The sequence below is a fragment of the Eulemur rufifrons genome, chromosome 10 (assembly GCF_041146395.1).
Source record: "Eulemur rufifrons isolate Redbay chromosome 10, OSU_ERuf_1, whole genome shotgun sequence".
Classification (NCBI taxonomy): domain Eukaryota; kingdom Metazoa; phylum Chordata; class Mammalia; order Primates; family Lemuridae; genus Eulemur; species Eulemur rufifrons.
The window spans coordinates 31,437,750-31,457,519 of record NC_090992.1 but is presented as its reverse complement, the minus strand read 5'-3'; the positions used below and the strand labels follow the sequence as shown (position 1 = coordinate 31,457,519).

Here is a 19,770-nt window from a genome sequence, read left to right as displayed (position 1 = left end):
ACAGCTTCCTCCTCCTCCGCCCGGGACCTCTCACCGGAAGCAGTCCATTCGCCTTAGCAGCCCCACTCCAAGCCTTTATGCACTAGCTACGGGCCGCCCTCCAGCTGGGCCTGGGCCTTTGCGCTTGCGCGTGGGGTCGTACGCAGTCACGCGCCGCTGGCCGCTTCCGGTGCGCCGCGAGGGCCGCTGGGACGGGTCTCCCTGGCGATCAGCGGTGTGCTGCTGCCGCCTCGGAACCTGTGCCGTGGTGACACCCGTCTTCTTGCTGTCTTCCTCGAGCTCCCCGGGGCTTGACCCCCGGGGCCCTCGGCAGGCGTCTGTGAGGAGCCTGCGGAACGAACCTGTGCTCTTACACTTGCCCTTCACGACCCCATATCGTGACTCCAAGGAGGGGGAGCGAGAGGGGCTGTCGCGACTCCGCACCGTGTGTCTCCGGGCGGGGCCGCGGGGCCAGGGCTCCTCCAGCCCCCGGGATGCGCGCGCGAGCCCTCGCCTCCACTTCCTTGTTGCCGCTGTCACGATTGGAGCCGCTTCTCGCCGACAGCGGGGAGCGCAAGTGCACCCGCCAGCTCCCTCGTCGAGCCCCAGGGCTGGGCGCCTCCGGGAATGTGAGCCGCGCGGCTTGTACGTTGCTCTGGGTAAGTCCCGCCCTCGAGGGCCACGCCGCACCATCGACCCGCTGGGCGACCTCAAGCTGGGTGCTGCGGCTCTCTGAGCCTCTGTTGCCTCTTTGACAAAGTAGGACCTTAGTGTTCTCCTTCCTCTATCGGTGTAGGACATTCGAGACTCAGAGAGGGAGAGGAGCTAGCCAGAGTCAAACCGTAGCCCATGGCTGAGCCGTCAAAGGCCATCTCATGAGGTTCCGAGAAGGACCTGATTGTACAAAGTGTCTCGCATATTTCAAATACTACCCTTAACTCTGTTTTACAGATAAGAAAACTGAAACGTAGAGAGGGTAGGTAGATTGCTTACGGTCATAGAGCTCCGTGCTGGTGCTGTTAAGCAATGTAGCCTTAACTAGAACCCAGATCTTCTGCCCTTCAGAGCCCTTGATTTTCTTTTTCTTTCTTGCTTTTTAACAAGCCATAGCTGGCTTGAAAGAATCCTTGGTTTTAACCTTTATGTTGTCCGTTCTTTTCATTGCTGTACTGAGGTCTAGGATCTGAAAACAAACTTGGACCCAGGCTTAGGACAGGGTAGTCTTTTCCTGCCCCCAACCCAAGGTAGTTCTAATGACTTTGCTTCCTAACTTGTTTTGCTCCAGGTGCTAAAACCCTATCTGCCATTCTTTATAGATGCTCTCCTGCAGTTACTGTTTTTCTCCACAAGGCTCTCAAGGGCTGAGAAGTCAATTAAGGGCAAAAGAGCACAGTCCCCACATAGCCTTAATTTGGACTCCAGCTTCCATTATCCTTTATCAGGCTATTGCTTACCCAGCCAAGTTGCAGACTGTTCTCTTCCTGGGTTGCGCTATGACAGTTAGAATGTAAGTGTTTTTTTCTTTTCTTTTATAATGGAAAGAGGAATCATTTAGAGATGACACAGAATGAGAAAGAACTTTAGGAATACTGTGTGCTTAACTTGGAGTGTATCTTTAAAATCATAGGTGAAATACTGTGTGTTTGCAGTTCCTAGGGGAAAGTTCTAAGCTTTCATAATATCATCAAAAGAATTCTTGCCTCCCAAAAGGTTAGGAGCCACTAAGTTTATCCTCTTCATCTCACAGTAGAAACAACTGAAATTTAGGGTGTGGAATAGACTTGTCTGAGATCATGTTTAGAGTTTAGATGTGGATCCACGTCTTGTAACTTGTGGAGTGAGGTCTAAATGAGATGTGAGTGGGCTTTGTACTACACATATTCCTGTGTTTAACTACCACAACTCCCTCTTCTCAGAATCCTAAATTCCCTTCTGACAGATTTTCAGGAGCAACTATGTTATTTTCTTCTCATAAAATTCAAGCGGTTTCTGGGAACCTTTCTTTCTCCAAGGATCGACGTTGGTTTGGTTTTGGTTTTTTTTTTTTTTTTTTTGAGACAGTCTTACTCTGTCGCCCCAGGTAGAGTGCAGGGACGTCATCAGAGCTCACTGCCACCTCGAACTTCTGGGCTTAAGCAATCCTTCTGCCTCAGCCTCCCGAGTAGCTGGGACTACAGGTGTGCATCACCACACCCAGCTAATTTTTTCTATTTTTAGTAGAGATGGGGCTGGGGGGGGGGGTCTCACTCTTGCTCGGGCTGGTCTCGAACTCCTGACCTCAAGGAATCCTCCTACCACGGCCTCCCAGAGTGCTAGGATTACAGGCATGAGACACCACACCCAGCCAAGGATTGAGTCTTGCAGTAAAACTCCAACTTAGAACTTGGTCACAAACAAACTAGCCCTTCTTGAATTAGTCATTAAGTTTTTTAATGCCTTTCCTTCATAGACCTAAAAGCTGTTAGTAGACTCTGTCTTTTATAGGCCAGCACATGAGAGCTAATATCAGTCTGTCTGGTTACTGTTTAGACCTGTTCTGGCCATAGCCATTAGCCATATGTGACTATTTAAGTTAATCACAATTAAAACTAACTCAGTTCTTCAGTCACACTAGCCGTATTTCAAGCCATATGTGGCTGATGGCTACTATATTGGATAGCACAGGTGTAGAACATGTCTGTCATCACAGAGTTTACTAAATAGTGCTGGTTCAGAGCATTGCCAGTAGAGATGGGTAACAGTATGGCATAATGAAGGAAGGCCCAGAGTTGTTTTTTTTATTTGTTTGGTTTTTTTTGAGACAGGGTCTTGCTCTTTTTCCCAGGCTAGAGTGTAGTAGCGTTGTGGCTCACTGCAGCCTCAAACTCCTGGGCTCAAGCAGTTCTTCTGCCTCAGCCTCCTGAATAGCTGGGACTATAGGTGAATACCACCATGCCTGGTTAATTTTTCTATTTTTTGTAGAGATGGGGTTTTGCTCTTGCTCAGGCTGGTCTTGAACTCCAGCCTCAAACAGTCCTCCCACCTTAAAGTGCTAGGATTATAAGCATAAAGCCACCTCGCTCAGCCCGGAGTTGAATTTTTGAATTAAAAACCCATCTTCCAAGTCCCTATGTGGGCCTGCTGGTCTTGGGCAAGTTGTTAAGCATCTCAGCCACAGATAATCATCTTTAATATAAAATGAACCTTTTTATTTGTATAGTGCTTGACTACTCTTAAATAGAGCTGCGTGTGTGTGTGTGTGTGTGTGTGTGTGTTATATCCTTTGAGTCTTACCATTATAAATCTATGGGAAGGTGGGTGACATGTCTCTTTTTTAATATATAAGAGAGAGAACTCAACCTGAAGCAGCTGAAGGACCTTCCCAAAATTGCACAGGCCAGCAGAGTGTAAAGAAATCTCTTACATATAGGCACTTATTACATGTTTGAATGAATTGGTGAAGCGATTTGCTTCAGGTGATGAAATATATGAGGGAGGGGCCAGAACATCTGACTAGTACCCCAGGTGCTTCTTATCTGTTGATGGCTAAGCTTTGAGGCCCTGGCAGAGGTAAGGGATCCAGGAGGCTGCTGCCTGTTTTAGGGTAGATTCTTGAAACTTTGTGTTTGCCTTTCCTCTCTTCTAGCCATGGATGCATCATATGATGGTACTGAGGTAACTGTCGTGATGGAGGAAATTGAGGAAGCCTACTGTTATACTGCCCCTGGGCCACCCAAGAAGAAGAAAAAGTATAAAATACATGGAGAAAAGGCCAAGAAACCCAGGTTAGACAACACGTTTCGGTTGCTGCTGACATTTATAAACAGAAGCTGCTTGGAAAACTGTTGAGGTCTTCACACAGGACTTTAAGATTCTCGGGGAAAGAGTATAATTGTTGAAGTCTCAGAGTGAGGTGGGGGAAGAGAGAGATGGGGAGTGGGAAGTGGCCAGATTATGCCAGCATTTGCCATTCCTGGCCAGACTTTGTTTCTGGGTTGTCACAGGAAATCACACCATACAGAGATGGTAGAAGCTGTGTACAAAAGAGCTACATTATTTTTTATTATGCCATTGTTATTTAAATATTTAAAACAAGGCATTAATTACAGAATTAGAAGATAGCACCAGTGATACCTATACAGAATATCCACATTGTAGCTCTAACGTCCCTCTTGACTGTGATCACTCCAGATTTCTTGCTGAAGCTACCAGCATTGGGTCATTTTGATAATTCTTTTTGCTTTCCTCTCTCAGCCTTGGGGAGTTGCTGTTGACCAGTTCGATGCCCAAAGCCTGGGTAGATGAATAAAGACTGTGAATGATAACCATTTTGGGTAATCAGCCCCCTGAGTAGTAAGCTTTCCCTGAGAGTGGAGTGAGAGGACACTTGTATCTTTCTTTACATATATTGAGTTTAAAAAGCCAATTGTTCCTGCAGAAAAAGGGTCTGTGGGAAGGTAAACCAGATGAGCCTTTGCTTCCAGGTTTCTGAAGGGAAAACAGCAAGCCACTTGCTGTCTTTACCATTCATTTTGCCCTCCCAAATACCATCTGGGGTTGTTATTTCAATTTCTTTGCTTGAATTTCAGTCCATATTTAGATAAATGCTTTGAAATGAGAAGCTGTGTTTTGTATCAGCCTCTTGACTATCCAAACCCTAACATTGTAGTACTTACCTGGTTGTATAAGGGAAAGCCTGAAGAAGTCCTTGCTTCCTCAGGTCTGCTTATCTTCTGTACTATTACGACATCTACCTGAAAGTGCAGCAGGAGCTCCCCCACCTTCCTCAGTCTGAGATCAATAAGAAGATTAGTGAAAGTTGGAGGCTTCTCAGCGTGGCCGAGAGAAGTTACTACTTGGAGAAAGCCAAACTAGAGAAAGAAGGTTTGGATCCTGTAAGTAATTTTTTTTCCAGCTACTTTTTCCATTGGTTCAACGGTGAAGGCCTTGGGGAGACCAACCCACCTGTTCTCCTATTGCCTTTTCTTTTCTTGGGAAAACTTGTCATTTTATCTTTCTTGAGTCTGGTATTGCCTGTTTCCATTTCGATGATGCCCTTACTCTCTTGTCCTCTTTGGTTGTAGCAGTACATTGAGCTGACATTTTCTGAGTTCTCTGCAGTAAGCCTTAGGTTCTTTTTCTGAATTTTAACATAGCTAGGAGCTTCTTATTCTTGTGGGTAGTTAGTAGTACCTTTAATATAGTAGCTTTAATAGAGTAACTTTAATACAGCAGCTTATATAGGCATTTCTCCTACACCATGAAATTTCATATTACAGATGTAATGTAATTAATTGTGTTGTTCTATCAGTCATAATCAGGAATTATATTTGCATGTTTAGAGGTGGATGCAGCTGCTTGTGAAATACAGTGCCACGTTCTTTTGTTACTACTGGCAGTTGTGAACTATGGTAGAAGCAGAAATGCAAGGTTAAAGCCAAAGATGATGGAGCAAACTGAGGCTTTGAGTGTTTGGATTAAAGAACTAGCAAGGAAGCATTTAGATTTATGTTTGTCAGCCGTTTTGTCATTTTAGTTCAAAATAACAAAATATGCTGATAATTATTTAAACTGAAACTCCTGCAGGAAAAACAATCAAAAGGCAGTTTAACCTTAATTGCCTTTTTCAATTGAAACAATTGTCTCTAACTTCTTTTTTGATAAAGTAGAGCAGAGATGCCTCAGGAACACAACTATGTTATAGCAGAACAGGCTGTATTTTCCCTTACTAGAGCCTATCTGCTGCTGCCATTTAGACTATTTTGCAGTTACTGGCTTGGCATTCCTCTTCCTAGAATAGCTTTGTGTCACCTACAGTCTTGGAGATGCCACTGTACTCCCTCTGCTAGATGACTTGTTTATAAACAGTCTGGGAAATAATCCCTGTAGGGGAGGGAAGTGGAGTCTAAGAAAAGAATACCTGTTCTCTTTGGTTTCCACATTATAAAATCAGCAAGCTTTTTATCCAGGATAAAGAAAATGTTACCTACTCTTAGAGTGATTTGGTTTTTAAAACTAGACACTAATGTAGATCCTTACGAAGACTAAAAAAGTTTAAATCATCCTCAGTGATTCTTCCTTATCCATATCCTGATTTCTATCTACCACTATCTCTACCATTGCCACCAAGAGCATGAATATTAACTCTGATAATAACTAGCTGAATGACTTTGGAAGAATCATTTAACTTTTCAGTCTTGGTTTCCTCATTTGTAAAATACAAATCATATCTACTAATACTGCCTAAAATAGATAATGTAAACCACCTCACTGAGTGCTTGGCACATACTGACTTGGTCAGTAGATAATCATCTTTTAGTAGATTAAATATCCAGTGACCATATAATAAGGAAAGGTGGCATTATTGAGCATTGGGAACATACCAAGACTGGGTGAAGCTTTATTTGATCTCTCCCAGATTGCTTGGTGTGAAGGTGAGACCCTCCTGCCTATATACCTCGGGAGCCTGTCAAAGCCCTTGTGGCAGGTCTCCTGTCAAGTGCAGGAACCATGGTTCCAGTGTTATGCCTTCCAGTCCATAAAACAAATGTCATCCAGGCCACTGGTTTCTCTGTGCTTGGGTTTGTTAAGTCCGGACCATCCTATGTGTATTTACCACCATTTAGTCTCGTTCTCCAGCCTGTCTGCTTCAGAGGGTCACTTGAGAATGTCATTTCCCCATTACCTCTCCAATAAAGGCTCCATAAAGGATTTGGTCTGTCTGCTTTCGTGTTTCTTTTTTTTCTCCCCCTACCATCTTCAGGGAGATGCTTTTGTGTTTCATCTGAGTGCTGCTTTTAACTTCATTTCTGAGTGCTTCCTTTGTGCCTTAAGTAGTCTCATCGACTTCTTGCTTTTGATTTATTTAAGGATCCTTCTGTAACTGACTTTAGTGTTCCTTTAAAAGGTGCTTCTGAAATTTTTTTTTCCCATTTAATTTCAGTTTTCACTTAACGATTCACTTTGAACTTTTGCATTTTTCTTATTGGATGACTTTCAGTTTAACTTGAAAAAACAAAAATGACTTTTTCTTGATGCCAGTTAACCATGCAGGGTTTGTGTTTCAGCTTTCATCCTTAGAAGACCTGGCCTGGAGTCCAGTCCCAGCTTTACCAACTGATTTTGTGTTTTGGGAAAGTTTATCTCCCTGAGCTTTATTCTCAATTTCCTCATTTGTTAAATGGGAATAATAGTAGCATCTAATTTAGTATTGTTATTTTTAAAGTAAAATTATATAATGCATTCAAAAACATTTTCTAAACCTGAAGATACTAGATCAGTGTTAATATTCATATTCTTTTTTTTTTCCCTTTAATATATTCAGGACCTTATCAGGTATCCTCTTTTGTATATGTTTCTTTTTTCACAAAGCCTTCTCATGAAGCCTTCTTGGTTTTGTGATCTGTTCATCCTCTTTGTAAGTCTGGGAGAAAGCAGTGAGGTCAGAATCCTTACTTGCTGCCTTCAGTTCAAACTTAGCCTGTTGACTGGTATTTTATGGTTTTGGGGGGGAGTTTTTTAAAATACATCCTGGTGTTTGAATCTGATGCTACTTTGGAATCCTAAAGTATCAGAGCTCAGAAGGAACTCATAAATTGCCAGATTCAGCTCCCTTGTTTTATGGATGGGGCAGTTGAGTCCTAAAGAAGGGAAAGGATTTGCTCAAGACTATGCCACACCTTGGGTTCCAGCTCGCCGTTTCACATGCCAAGATCAGTGCCCTTTCCAGAGTTCAATCCATGTTCTCAGTTTCCTTTGTTTTGTTTTTTTTTTTTTTTTTTTGAGACAGAGTCTCGCTCTGTTGCCCGGGCTAGAGTGAGTGCCATGGCATCGGCCTAGCTCACAGCAACCTCAAACTCCTGGGCTTAAGCAATCCTACTGCCTCAGCCTCCCAAGTAGCTGGGACTACAGGCATGAGCCACCATGCCCGGCTAATTTTTTCTATATATATTTTTAGTTGGCCAGATAATTTCTTTCTATTTTTAGTAGAGACGGGGTCTCGCTCTTGCTCAGGCTGGTCTCGAACTCCTGAGCTCCAGTGATCCACCCGCCTCAGCCTCCCAGAGTGCTAGGATTACAGGCGTGAGCCACCACGCCCGGCTCTCAGTTTCCTTTGTGATTGAGCAAGTAAGCTACATTGGCTAAAGTGTGATTCAAATGAAGATGACATTGCCGTTGACAGTGGCTGACCCTATCTGAGTTAGGTCCAGAGAGTAGAGTGGTTCAGGTCCCTTTTATAGAAAAAAAATGAGCTAATAACTATATATCCATGTGGTCTTAGTCCATTTATCTCTGCTTGTCTCTCCCTTCCTGGTTTCCTTATCCGCAGAACTCTAAGCTCTCTGCACTGACTGCTGTGGTTCCGGACATCCCAGGTTTCCGCAAGATCCTACCCCGCTCAGATTACATCATCATCCCGAAGAGCAGCCTGCAGGAGGACCGGAGCTGCCCTCAGCTAGAGCTGTGTGTGGCTCAGAACCAGGTGTCCCCCAAAGGACCTCCTCTTGTGTCCAGCATTGCCCCGGAGACAGTGCCCAGCCATGCAGGCATGGCAGAGCAGTGCCTGGCTGTGGAGGCCTTGGCTGAGGAGGTGGGAACCCTTACCCAGCCAGGTGCTGTCCAGGAGATTGCCACCTCAGAGATCCTCAGCCAGGATGTGCTCCTAGAAGGGGCTCCCCTGGAGGTAGAGGAGAGCCACCAACCTTACCAGACAAGCCTGGTGATCGAAGAAACCTTAGTGAACGGCTCACCAGACCTCCCCACTGGAAGCCTGGCTCTGCCTCACCCCCAGATCGGGGAGAGTGTGTCAGTGGTAACAGTAATGAGGGTAAGTAGCTTTGGTACCGATGTCTTTACCTGAAGATACAAAAAGGCAGTACCATGCAGTTTGCTTCTGGAGCAGTGGTAATTCACAGTGCTAGTGTGACGCTTCTGGTGGGATTGCAGTTCTCTCGAGTGTTTCTTGCCCTTGGGCTTACTCTAAAGTTCACTGCAATTTCTCAGGCACTCTTACCAACTTCTCTTTGCCTAGCTTAGCCAGAATTTTCTTCACACGAAGTGGTGTGGTACTTAATTAAGCTACATTAGCAGGAGAGCTGAAAATGGTATTTGCATTATCCATGAGTCAAGCTAGTAGTATTGGTTAGGATTTTATGTTCCCTGAAGAATGTTTTAGCAAACAATGGTACCTTGAACTGTGTTAGGAGAATTTTCGAGCCGTCTTTCTGAGCACAGATGGGGTAGGAAGAAAGACGTTCTCTTCAAGGCCAGGTTGGTGGGACTAATATCTAAGAAGGGGCATGTCTCTTTCCAGTGACCGAAGTATCATGCTTAGTTGAGAGGAAAGCAGCAGTTTCAGTGATCCTACAACTGGTCCCCTGGAAGTGGGGAAACTGCCACCATGCCCTAGTGTATGGCCTCCCCTCTATTATTCTGGATAGAGTAGCATCATCAGAGAGACATAAGTTTTTCTGGTCAGGTTAAAAGAACCAGCGTGCTATGGCCTGGGCAGCAGAGAGAGGGTACCCCTGCAAAGGAATCTGTCTCAGGCCTAAATCCTTTTTATTATTTGTTGCCTCAGTGCTGTTTGCGAATGAATGAAGCATGCCACTGGCCTGGTTAAGGCAGATTAATAGGGGACTGAGAACATTTGACAGGGTCAGAATTGGATTCTATCACAACTACTTATGGATCTTGGGAGTCCTAAGTCTCAAAGCCTCTGTTTTCTCATCTATATCATGAGGATAGCACATTTCCCTGTGGTAATAGTTTTCTTTATCTTTCTTTGTTCATTAAAAAAAATTTTTTTTTTAAATTTTTTAAGTGACGAGATCTCATTCTGTTGCTCAGGCTGGAGTGCAGTGGTATGATCACAGCTTACTGCAGCCTCAAACTCCTGGGCTCAAGGGATCCTCCCACCTCAGTCTCCTACATAGCTGGGACTACAGGCACATGTACCACCATGCCCAGCTAATTTTTTTTAAATTTTAGAGACTAAGTCTTGCTGTGTTGCCTAGGCTGGTCTTGAATTCCTGGCCTAAAGCCATTCTCCTACCCCGGCCTCTCAAGTAGCTAGAATTACAGGTGTGAATCACCATGCTTGGCCTTTCTTTGTTCTTCATTAAGTTTTTTATTTTTAGATAATTGCAGATTTATTTCTTTTGATTGGATAAGTATGTTGTCTATGGTTAGTGGACTTGATCTAGTCTTCCCGTGTTGTGGATGGTCCTGAGCGTTCTTCACTCTGTTTCAGTGAAACTGTCTTTCCCTCCATTGCCCACAGGATTCCAGTGAGAGTAGCTCCTCTGCACCAGCCACACAATTCATCATGTTGCCTGTGCCTGCCTACTCGGTTGTGGAGAACCCCACCTCCATCAAACTGGTCAGTACTGTGTGTGGGGAGTAGATGGCAATTAGGGCTTTCATAAGCATTCTCTTCTAAGCGGATTTCTAAAAGTCTTAGAACCTTGGGGCACTGGGACTGGCAAAGCTCTCTCGGATTATCTGCTCCATGTGTTTTTACCTGGGAGCTCCACAGGAGCCCTGAACTTCCCGTAAATTATATACAATAGTCTTTCACAAGGCTGTAGAATCTTTTAGAATTTACTGAATGAAGGTTTCCTCATTCCTTACCTCATGTACTCATCAAGACACACCTGTGAAATAGGAAGACCAGAGAAGAAAACCTAGGGCCCAAGAGTTAAGGTGCCTTACCCTTAGGTCATCATTCATTGTGTTGGTGGCAAAGTTGGAACCCAAGGCCTGGCTCTTTCCTTGGTGCTACACCACTTCACACTCATCCTTGATTTGGTACCACTATCGTAATTGCGTTTTCCTTAGGATTCCTGGCAGAGGAAGCTAATGGCAGTTTGGTTTCCCCAAGGGAGGTTTTGCTTTTTGGCCAGGCTAGGGAAGCTGGGATTAATAACTGAGTATACATTCATAAGTTCCAGAACACATCTGAGAGGGAAAAGTTTTTTTCCAGCATTAATCTAGATGTGGAACATGGCTAATAAATGAGTAGTTTCTGTTTGTAGCTAAAATGTAATAATCCATTGTAGCACATTTTGCTCAAAGAGAGATCAGTGGAGGTGGTAAAAGCCAGTGGCTGAATATATTCATATGCAAATAACTAAATTCTGTTGCGTGTCCGGGGATTTCTCTGCTGGATTTTGCTCATTGTTTCAGTGACTGTGAGTCTATTTTTATATATCTGAATTCTAGATCCTGTGTTCTCTGGTTTGTGTTGTTTTTAAGAGATGAGGTCTCACTCTGTCACCCAAGCTTGAGTGCAGTGGTATGATCATAGCTCACTGTAGCCTCGAACTCCTGGGCTCAAGTGATCCTCCTGCCTCAGCCTCCAAGTCGCTGGGACTACAGGTGTGAGCCAGGGCACCCGGCTCTGATTTTTAACTAACAAGAATGAAGATGAAACAAATTCTTTAACGTATTCAGATCCAGAGGGTGCAACTGGGTGCATAGGAGAGATCTTGGACTAAGAATCAGAGCGATCTGGGTTCAAGGTCTGGCCCTGACCTTGAGTGATGATTTGAGGCAAAGCATTTAACTCTGAACCTCAGTAGTATTAATATGCACTTAATAGCCTTGCTGAGAATATTAAATGAGATACCGGTAAAGTATTTAGCAATTTGTGGTATTGCCATAGCAACTTTACTTTCTTTGTTGTTCTGATACCTAACTGTGTAATCTTGAGCAGCTGTCTTTCCTCATTTGAACCCAGATTCTCCACTTCTAAAAAGTGAATTCGTTGTACCTTAGGGCCTTTCCAACTCTGACCTTTTATGATACCATGCATTGGCTATCCTTCTATAAGCTGGTATCCTCATGGTATTGTTATGATCATAATGGCCATCAGGGTATGGGAGAAGTTGGATTGTGGTGTTGATTTTGACATACTCGTTCTTTACAGACCACTACATACACCCGCCGGGGCCATGGGACATGCACCAGCCCAGGTTGTTCCTTTACATATGTCACCAGGCACAAACCACCTAAGTGCCCTACCTGTGGTAACTTCCTAGGAGGGAAGTGGATCCCAAAGGTAAGGTCCATTGGCCGTTGCTGCTTCAGAAGCCCCACAAAGTGGGCTTCCTGTTGCCCTTAGGAACAGGTGACTTTTAAAAAGTTAATGTTTATTTTTATCTTCTGACTAGAAAAGTAAATGATTTTCATTCTTTAAACAGTTTGTTTAAAAAATAAAGAAGGAGAGAAAAATAGAATGTTATCCATAATCATATACCATCCAAAGGAAAGCCATTATTAGTTAATATTTTGGTGTATTTTCTTCCAGTCTTTTTCTGTGAATAAAATAAGTTCTGTATTTTGCTTTTTTCCATTTAACATATCATGCCATCAAACATTCTTCAAAAATATTATCTTTAATTGCTTCATAAATCCCATATTAATTTAGTCATCTCCTCCCCCCTCCTTGGTAAACAAACTAGTTGGTTATTTTATGTCTGATGTGAGTGCATAACCATGGTTCATTGTAAATGTTGGTTACTCCATGAAACACCCCTAGGTTTCCTTAGGGAAGGGTGAATGACTTTATATGTGTCTTTAGTGCTTTTGTTTAGCAGTCATCACCATTTAACAGTGTTTCCATTTGTCAGGTTGTGAACTCCTTAATGACCTTTGTATCCCCCACAGCCTTTGCTGGTAGAAGATGCTCCGTAAATGAATGAATGAGCATCACAGCTATGCTCCTCTTGAGTTCAGTTCAGTGCATGTTGTTACCTGTTATATGCTTGCCACTAACTAGATAAAAATATGTTTTTATATGAAACTATAAATTTTTAGGGCTAAAATGAGTGGAAAGGCAGTAAATTCTCAGTTAATTTAGAGAGGACATATGTTCATAAGGACTGAAATAGACAGGGAAAGCTTTATAGAGGAGATGGTTTCGAAGAATCAATAGAATTTGGATAGGTAGAAAAGAAAGCATTATTTTAGTGAAAATTGTGTAGGATAGGATTGCGATTGTCATATGTTTAACTCAGCATGATCGAAACATATTTGTGTAGAGAAAACTTGTATAGCAGCATACCTTTAAATTCCTCTGGGGCAATTTCCACGGTACATCTCTTTGAGAAATACTGGGATGGTGACTTTTGCCCTCTGGATGAATGTTTTGGCCTCTGGGTAAGTTTAAAGAAGCACCAATTCCAGGAGACAGGATAATAATTAATATAATTCTGGAATCAGCTTCCTTGGTTCAGATGCTTGCTTCCCACGTTTTTAACTGTAATCTTGGGCAAGTCATTTTATATCTCTATTCCTTGATTTAGGTTTTCTCTCATCTATAAATGGAAGTTTATAGTAGTACCTACCTCATTAGGGTGGTTAGAGAGTCAAATAAGATTATCCATGTAGAGTTAATGGTACAGGTTCTGGTACATAGGAAATCCTCAATGAATGTTCTCTGCTGTCATCATAATTGACAACAATACAATTATTATCTCTACTGTTGCTCTTCATATTACCACTTCTAGAGTCAGGAAGACCTAGTGCTAGTGTCACTCAGGAAATTTTTTGTTTGGTTTTAGGGTTTGTTTTTTTTTTTTTTTTTTTTTTTTGAGACAGAGTCTGGCTTTGTTGCCCTGGCTAGAGTGAGTGCCGTGGCGTTAGCCTAGCTCACAGCAACCTCAAACTCCTGAGCTCAAGCGATCCTCCTGTCTCAGCCTCCCGAGTAGCTGGGACTACAGGCATGCACCACCATGCCCGGCTAATTTTTTCTATATATATTTTTAGCTGTCCATATAATTTCTTTCTATTTTTAGTAGAGATGGGGTCTCGCTCTTGCTCAGGCTGGTCTCGAACTCCTGAGCTCAAACGATCCGTCCACCTCGGCCTCCCAGAGTGCTAGGATTACAGGCGTGAGCCACCGCGCCCGGCCTGTTTTTTTTTTTTTAGAGACAATATTTCTCTGTCATCCTGGCTAGAGTGCAGTGGTGTCGTCATAGCTCACTGCAACTTCTGGTTCCTGGGCTCAAGCGATCCTCCTGTTTCAGCCTCCTGAACAGCTGGGACTATGGCCAAGTGCATCCTGGATACTTTTTTCTATTTTTAGTAGAGACGGGGGCTCTCACTCTTGCTCAGGCTGGTCTTGAACTCCTGACCTCAAGCGATCCTCCTGCCTTGACCTCCCAGAGTGCTAGGATTACAGGCTTGAGCCACGGTGCCCGGCCAGGACTTTTGCTGAGTTCCTTGTGCCCTTTGTGCCCATCTTCTCTGGTGTGTGTCTGTGAAGCCATTAATTTATTCCCTCTCTATTCCCCAAAAATGCACTTCAGTTGCAGTAGGGAGATTGAGTTGGATGGTAGTCAGAATCCTCCTTGGTGCCTCTTCAGCAATGGAAAGCAGGTGTATTAAGTGACCTTATTTCCAATAATTGTGTATGGAAGGGTGTAAGTGATCATGGTGGGCTTGTGTCTCCTTCAGGCTCTGTTTTTACTTTGGCTTTCCTTTATGTTTCTTATATGTGTGTTTCCCACCCCCCTTTGAAATAACTATTGAGCCATGGTTCTCTTCCTTAAGATCAAGCTCATGGCCTGAAAAGAATTTTTTTCTTAGTTACTTGTCCCCATTTTGACAGTTTACTAAGTCTGAATTTTCCTTCCTAGTGTTTTTTGCAAGAATTACCATGTAAAGAGTAGATACTGCACTTCTGTTCAAGTTGGAGGTGGGGGGGGGAGGGAGAAGTAGATACTGCGATTTCAAAATTTCATAGAAACAGAATGAGTGTGAGAAGGAAAACAGGTAACATTTTAATATCAGTGCACTTAGAATTTTAAAGATAAAAATGACTTTGGTTATCAGCTAGCTAGCTTCTAAGTTTCTAGCTAAGGAAAAATAGATTCAAGAGGAGTGACTTGGCTAAGTTCATCCAGCTATCCCAGCGCCTCTTCTACTAAACCATACTTCTTGGGCATTGCTTTGCTGTTTAGCTGCAGAATCTAAGATTTCTTGAGTTCTGATTTTTGAGGTAGCAAATATAAATCCTTTCTAAAAGCTCCAAATGTGTTTGTGTCAGTCAGGAAATGACTCACCTTTTCTTGTATTGTTCTAGAGTTCATACTGGCTAAAATTAGCTGAAATGTGTGGCATAGTTCCCAATGAGTTGGATAGAACAAAAGAAAGCGTATAATGCTGTTTAGCTCAAGGCTTCATTCTTGTGGGCTTTCTGATGGCAGTAATTGAGGTCTGTTTGAGCAGACAGCTAGTTGTATTTACCTTCCCTCTTGAAAGAAAGTAACATCTAAAATGAGTAGGCTAAGTTAAGGAAATGTGAGATCATTGGGTAGAGGTTTTTGCTCAGAGTAAGTTACAATCTTCCTGCAACAATATTTGTCTAAAATAGCCTACTTAGTAGGCAGTGCTTTGCTCAAAGATGTCAAAAAATGAGTTCAATCTCCTGTTTTTCTGCTGAATTTTCCCTCTCCAATGATAAATTAGCTCTGTGTAGTGTATTTGGAATTTTTCTCCATGTTTACTCATTCTAAGGGGATATTGTGTGTTAGAATCTGAGAATGCTTTTACTGGAGAGCTCTTAGAGGTTATCTGTTATTGGTGCTTAACTAGGGGTAGTATACCACCTAGATGGCTTTGGAAATGTGGGGTTTTGAGTGATAACTTTAGCTGCAGATGCTGCATTTCCTACAGTGTATAGGAAAGGTCCTGCCCAGTGAAGAACTGGGTTGCCCACAGTGCTTGCTTTCTTCTGTTGACGAACACTGAGAGCCCAATCCTCTGTTATTTCATAATGGGGAAATGAGGATTCAGTTGAAGCTGCCCTTAGACTATATAACTAAGAGTGGAGCTCAACCCAGACAGAACCTGGCTTTTATATTTTATGTCTCTTAGTTTACAGTGCCTTTCACAATACACAGGGAAAGAAAAAAACCTTTCTGAAACCTATTCCAGCGTCAACCACTGCTTTAAAAAAATTTTTTAAATGTGTGTTCAAATGTATTAATGTATATAAATAATACTGTTATTTCCACAGCAGTGCTGATTGAATGAAAGCTAAGGTACCAAGGACTTTTTAAAAATAGATCAATCTGAGATAGCAGCTGCTATTTTCTAACACATAATTAATTTGTATGAGTTAATTTGACCCAGCACAAAGTATGTGGCATATGTGTAAGTCATTCTTAAGACTCACCTGAAAGAATCTGGGACAAAAGGTCGGGTTTTTCCTAAAGGAGTTGGGAAACTGAGTCTATCCATGTGAGATTGTGACCACATTGGGATTAACTGAATCTCATAAAAGGACCACCAAGGTTAACAATTTAGGACTGTTAGGCCCTGTATGGCAGTATGTCTGTCAGCTTCTTTCTAGATATAGAGAAGCAGACTTCTGAATAATCAATGAAAAGTTAAGCCGAAAAATGCCAACATTTGTTTAAAACCGGAAAAGACCTGTCAATGATGAATTTGTTAGGAGGACAACATCTTTATCCTAATCCAAGCATTTAATACTATAGTGTAAGGAACCTGTAGTCAGAAGACTTAGATTTAGGCCAATTTTATATTTAGGAACTTAAGTTAGTCTTTTTGTTTGTACAGACCTCAGTTTCCTTGTCTGTTGCTCATATGTTATTAATAAGATGGTCAAATTAATGACTGTTCGTGAGTGTTATTGTCAGCTGTAAAATGCTTTATGCATGAAAGATATTCTTATTTTTCTAGGAGAAGCCAGCCAAAGTCAAAGTAGAATTGGCTCCTGGTGTCTCTTCCAGAGGCTCTGTGGTTAAGAGAAGCCAGCAGCCTGTCACCACTGAGCAAAATTCCTCTAAGGAAAATGCCTCTAAACTGACTCTGGAGAATTCAGAAGCTGTAAGCCAGCTCCTAAGTGTAGCTCCTCCAAGAGAAGTGGGCAAGGACAATGAGTGGGAGGAAGTGATCATCTCCGACGCCCATATTTTGGTCAAGGAAACTCCTGGGAATTGTGGTATAGCAGTCACTAAGACGCCGGTCGTCAAAAGTGGTATGCAGCCTGAGGTTACTCTGGGGACAACTGAGAATGACAGTCCTGGAGCAGACATACCACCAGCTGAGGGGACTAGCACCTCCAGTTCACTCCCTGCTCCTAAAAAACCTACAGGGTAAGTCGATATATGTATATATTATAGGGCTGTATTTAGGATAGCAGCTTTGCAAATGCCTCATGTTTTTGTTTTATTCCACGTTCCTAACGGCATGCCCAAGAGAGGCAGCAGAGCCCAGCTAGTGGTTCCTGTTTTAGAGATACAGAACCAGGGCCTAGAGATATGTAATGATTTACCTTTCCCCTTATACTCTGCTGTCCCTGCACTGCTGTCAGATTACTTGTACATCTCTTGTCAATCTCCCTAAAGCAGTTATTAGAGTCTTGCTGGTACAGGCTTTGGGCAGTGTTATAACTATGACTTACGAACTCTGGATACTGGATTTAGAAAGAGAAGCCCTATTAAAGTGTCCTATAGAAAGAGTCTGGCCTGGTGATCAGAGAAGTCAGTTTTGGCTGTTACTGTCCTTGGCTTTGGTTTGACCTTGGGCATATATTTACTTCGTAGCCCTTGACTTCATTTCACTCCTCTGAAAAATCTTGAGTTGGGTATTAAAAAAATCTTATTCTCCTTTGACTGTACAGACTGAAAGTAAAGCTTGCAACCCAGCACTTTTCAAATACGAGGAAGTCAATAAGTTTGAGTTATCTTTTCCTCCTTAAAAGATTAATGGGATTCTACATGTAAGCCTTCCTAGAGGCAGTTTTGTTCTTGTAACTGAAGGCCCTTATTCTGTTCGTGTTAGTGGCTCTCAACTGGGAACAATTTGCCCCCAGGGGACATTTTGGCAATGCTTAGAGACATTTTTGGTTATCATAACTGGGGAAGGGGTGCTACTGGCATCTAGAGGGTGGAGATCTAGAGGGATGCTAAACATCCTATACAGGATAGCCTCCCACATCAAGGAATTATCTGGCCCAAAATGTTTATATAGGTTGAGTATCTCTAATACAAAAATCTGAAATCCAAAATGCTCCAAAATCTGAGCACTGACATGATCCTCAAAGGAAATGCATGTTGGAGGATTTTGGATTTTTGGGTATATTTTTGGTAAATATAATGCAAATATTCCACAATCCAAAAAAATTTGAAATAAACTTCTGGTCCTATGCATTTCAGATAAGGGATACTCAACCCTTAGTACCAAGGTTTAGAAATTCTGGTTTATGTTATTATGATTTTAGAATTTTTATTGTCAAATAGGAAGTAAATTCACATGATTCAAACTCAAGAGGGATAAGGAATATGTATGCAAAAATCTTTCTGTCCCTTCAGTCATCATTTCCCAGATACAGTTAATATTCCCAACTTTCTATGTTTCTAGAGATAATTTTAAACACATACAAATATGTGTGTGCATATGATTTTTTTCCACTTTTTAAATACAAATGGTAGCATAACATACATACTTTTACATTTAGCTTTTTTAAAAAATTTATTTAACAATATACTTTGGAAATGGTTTTATATACTTAAAAGATGAAGCTGTGCATTTTAGACCTTTTGTTTGGGACACATGAAACAGTTTAGCAAAGGTTTATTGAGGCTTCTCTTGTAGGCCCTGTGTTCAACATTGGTGCTGCAAAGATAAAGATAACATGGACTTTGTTCTCCAGGGTCTCTAAGCTGCCCTCATGTGGGAGGCGGATACACTTTAAGTACTTGCTGTAATTAGAGGCAGATTAGATGTTATAACTACAGTCGCTGTTGGCATCATGTACTGTAGGCATTACACACTGTTTTACACTTTTGTGTCTTTGTAATGACCCCATAAAGTATAAGTAATTACTATCTCATTTTACATATTTGAAACTTGGGGTTAACAGAAGAGTGAAATTACTTCCCAGGGCCACATAGCTATTTGATGGTTGAATTTGAACTCAATCTGTCTAAAGTTTGATAGTTTAAACACTTTACTGTTCTCTAATAAAGTGCTATTTGGAGACTGCATTTTGGTTTTCTTCCCTTGGTCCAGAATTTCCAGGAGATTTTCCTCATTTTTTTCAGGGTTGACCTTCTCACCTCTGGGCCCAGAAATCCAGAGCTTAAAGGCAGAGCACGGGGCAAGTCCTCATTACTGGCTGCAGCAAGACCCATGAGAGCAATCCTGCCAGCCCCAGTTAATGTGGGGCGAGGCAGCGGCATGGGCCTGCCCAGGGCTAGGCAGGCCTTTTCCCTGAGTGGTAAGGGCTGGGACAGACCTGGGAGGAGGGGCTGTCTGCTGGGAAGTGGGCAGGAGTGGGGATTGAGAGTGGGGATGGGTGACTCTGAATGCACTTCAGTCACCAGTTTGGCTCCTGGTTCTCTCAGATAAGACTCCCGCTGTGAAGACTTGTGGCCTAAAGCCAAGCACACTGAAGCAGCTGGGCCAACCCATCCAGCAGCCATCTAGCACTGGTGAGGTGAAGGTAAGACCCATCCCCAGAAGGGGAGGTGTTTGCAGGTCTGCCTGTTTTCGTTTAATGTATAAAGTTATAGGCAAACCCCTATAGTGGCAGACTCCAATTCTTACACACTGGTAGACCTCTAGGAGGAGGTTAACATGAATGATTTTTAAGTTTCTTTTTATAAAATGAATGCATATTTTAAGGCTTTTGTTTAGAAATAGTTTATAATGTAGAAAAAAACTTGACACCCACATACTCTTTACCCAGAGTGATCCATTGTTAATGTATTAGCCCATTTTGCTTTATCATTTTTGCTTGTGGCCCCCCTCCACCATTTGTGTATGTATGTGTATAAA

General features: G+C 42.5%; 1 protein-coding gene across 2 annotated transcripts in view; it reads left to right on the top strand.

Moving 5' to 3' along the window:
* Positions 1 to 205: 205 nt before the first annotated feature.
* The window catches only part of HMGXB3 (HMG-box containing 3), a 46,739-nt gene continuing 27,174 nt past the window's right edge, over positions 206 to 19,770 (top strand). Inside the window, exons 1-9 of one of the 2 annotated variants that reach the window (XM_069483932.1) lie at positions 206 to 638; positions 3,605 to 3,743; positions 4,679 to 4,853; positions 8,288 to 8,785; positions 10,241 to 10,339; positions 11,888 to 12,019; positions 16,669 to 17,084; positions 19,035 to 19,210; positions 19,338 to 19,435. In XM_069483932.1, the coding sequence (XP_069340033.1) occupies positions 3,607 to 3,743; positions 4,679 to 4,853; positions 8,288 to 8,785; positions 10,241 to 10,339; positions 11,888 to 12,019; positions 16,669 to 17,084; positions 19,035 to 19,210; positions 19,338 to 19,435 (1,731 nt within the window). In that variant the 5' untranslated portion in view covers positions 206 to 638; positions 3,605 to 3,606. The remainder of the gene's footprint in view (positions 639 to 3,604; positions 3,744 to 4,678; positions 4,854 to 8,287; positions 8,786 to 10,240; positions 10,340 to 11,887; positions 12,020 to 16,668; positions 17,085 to 19,034; positions 19,211 to 19,337; positions 19,436 to 19,770) is intronic. The other variant, XM_069483933.1, reaches the window with a different exon arrangement.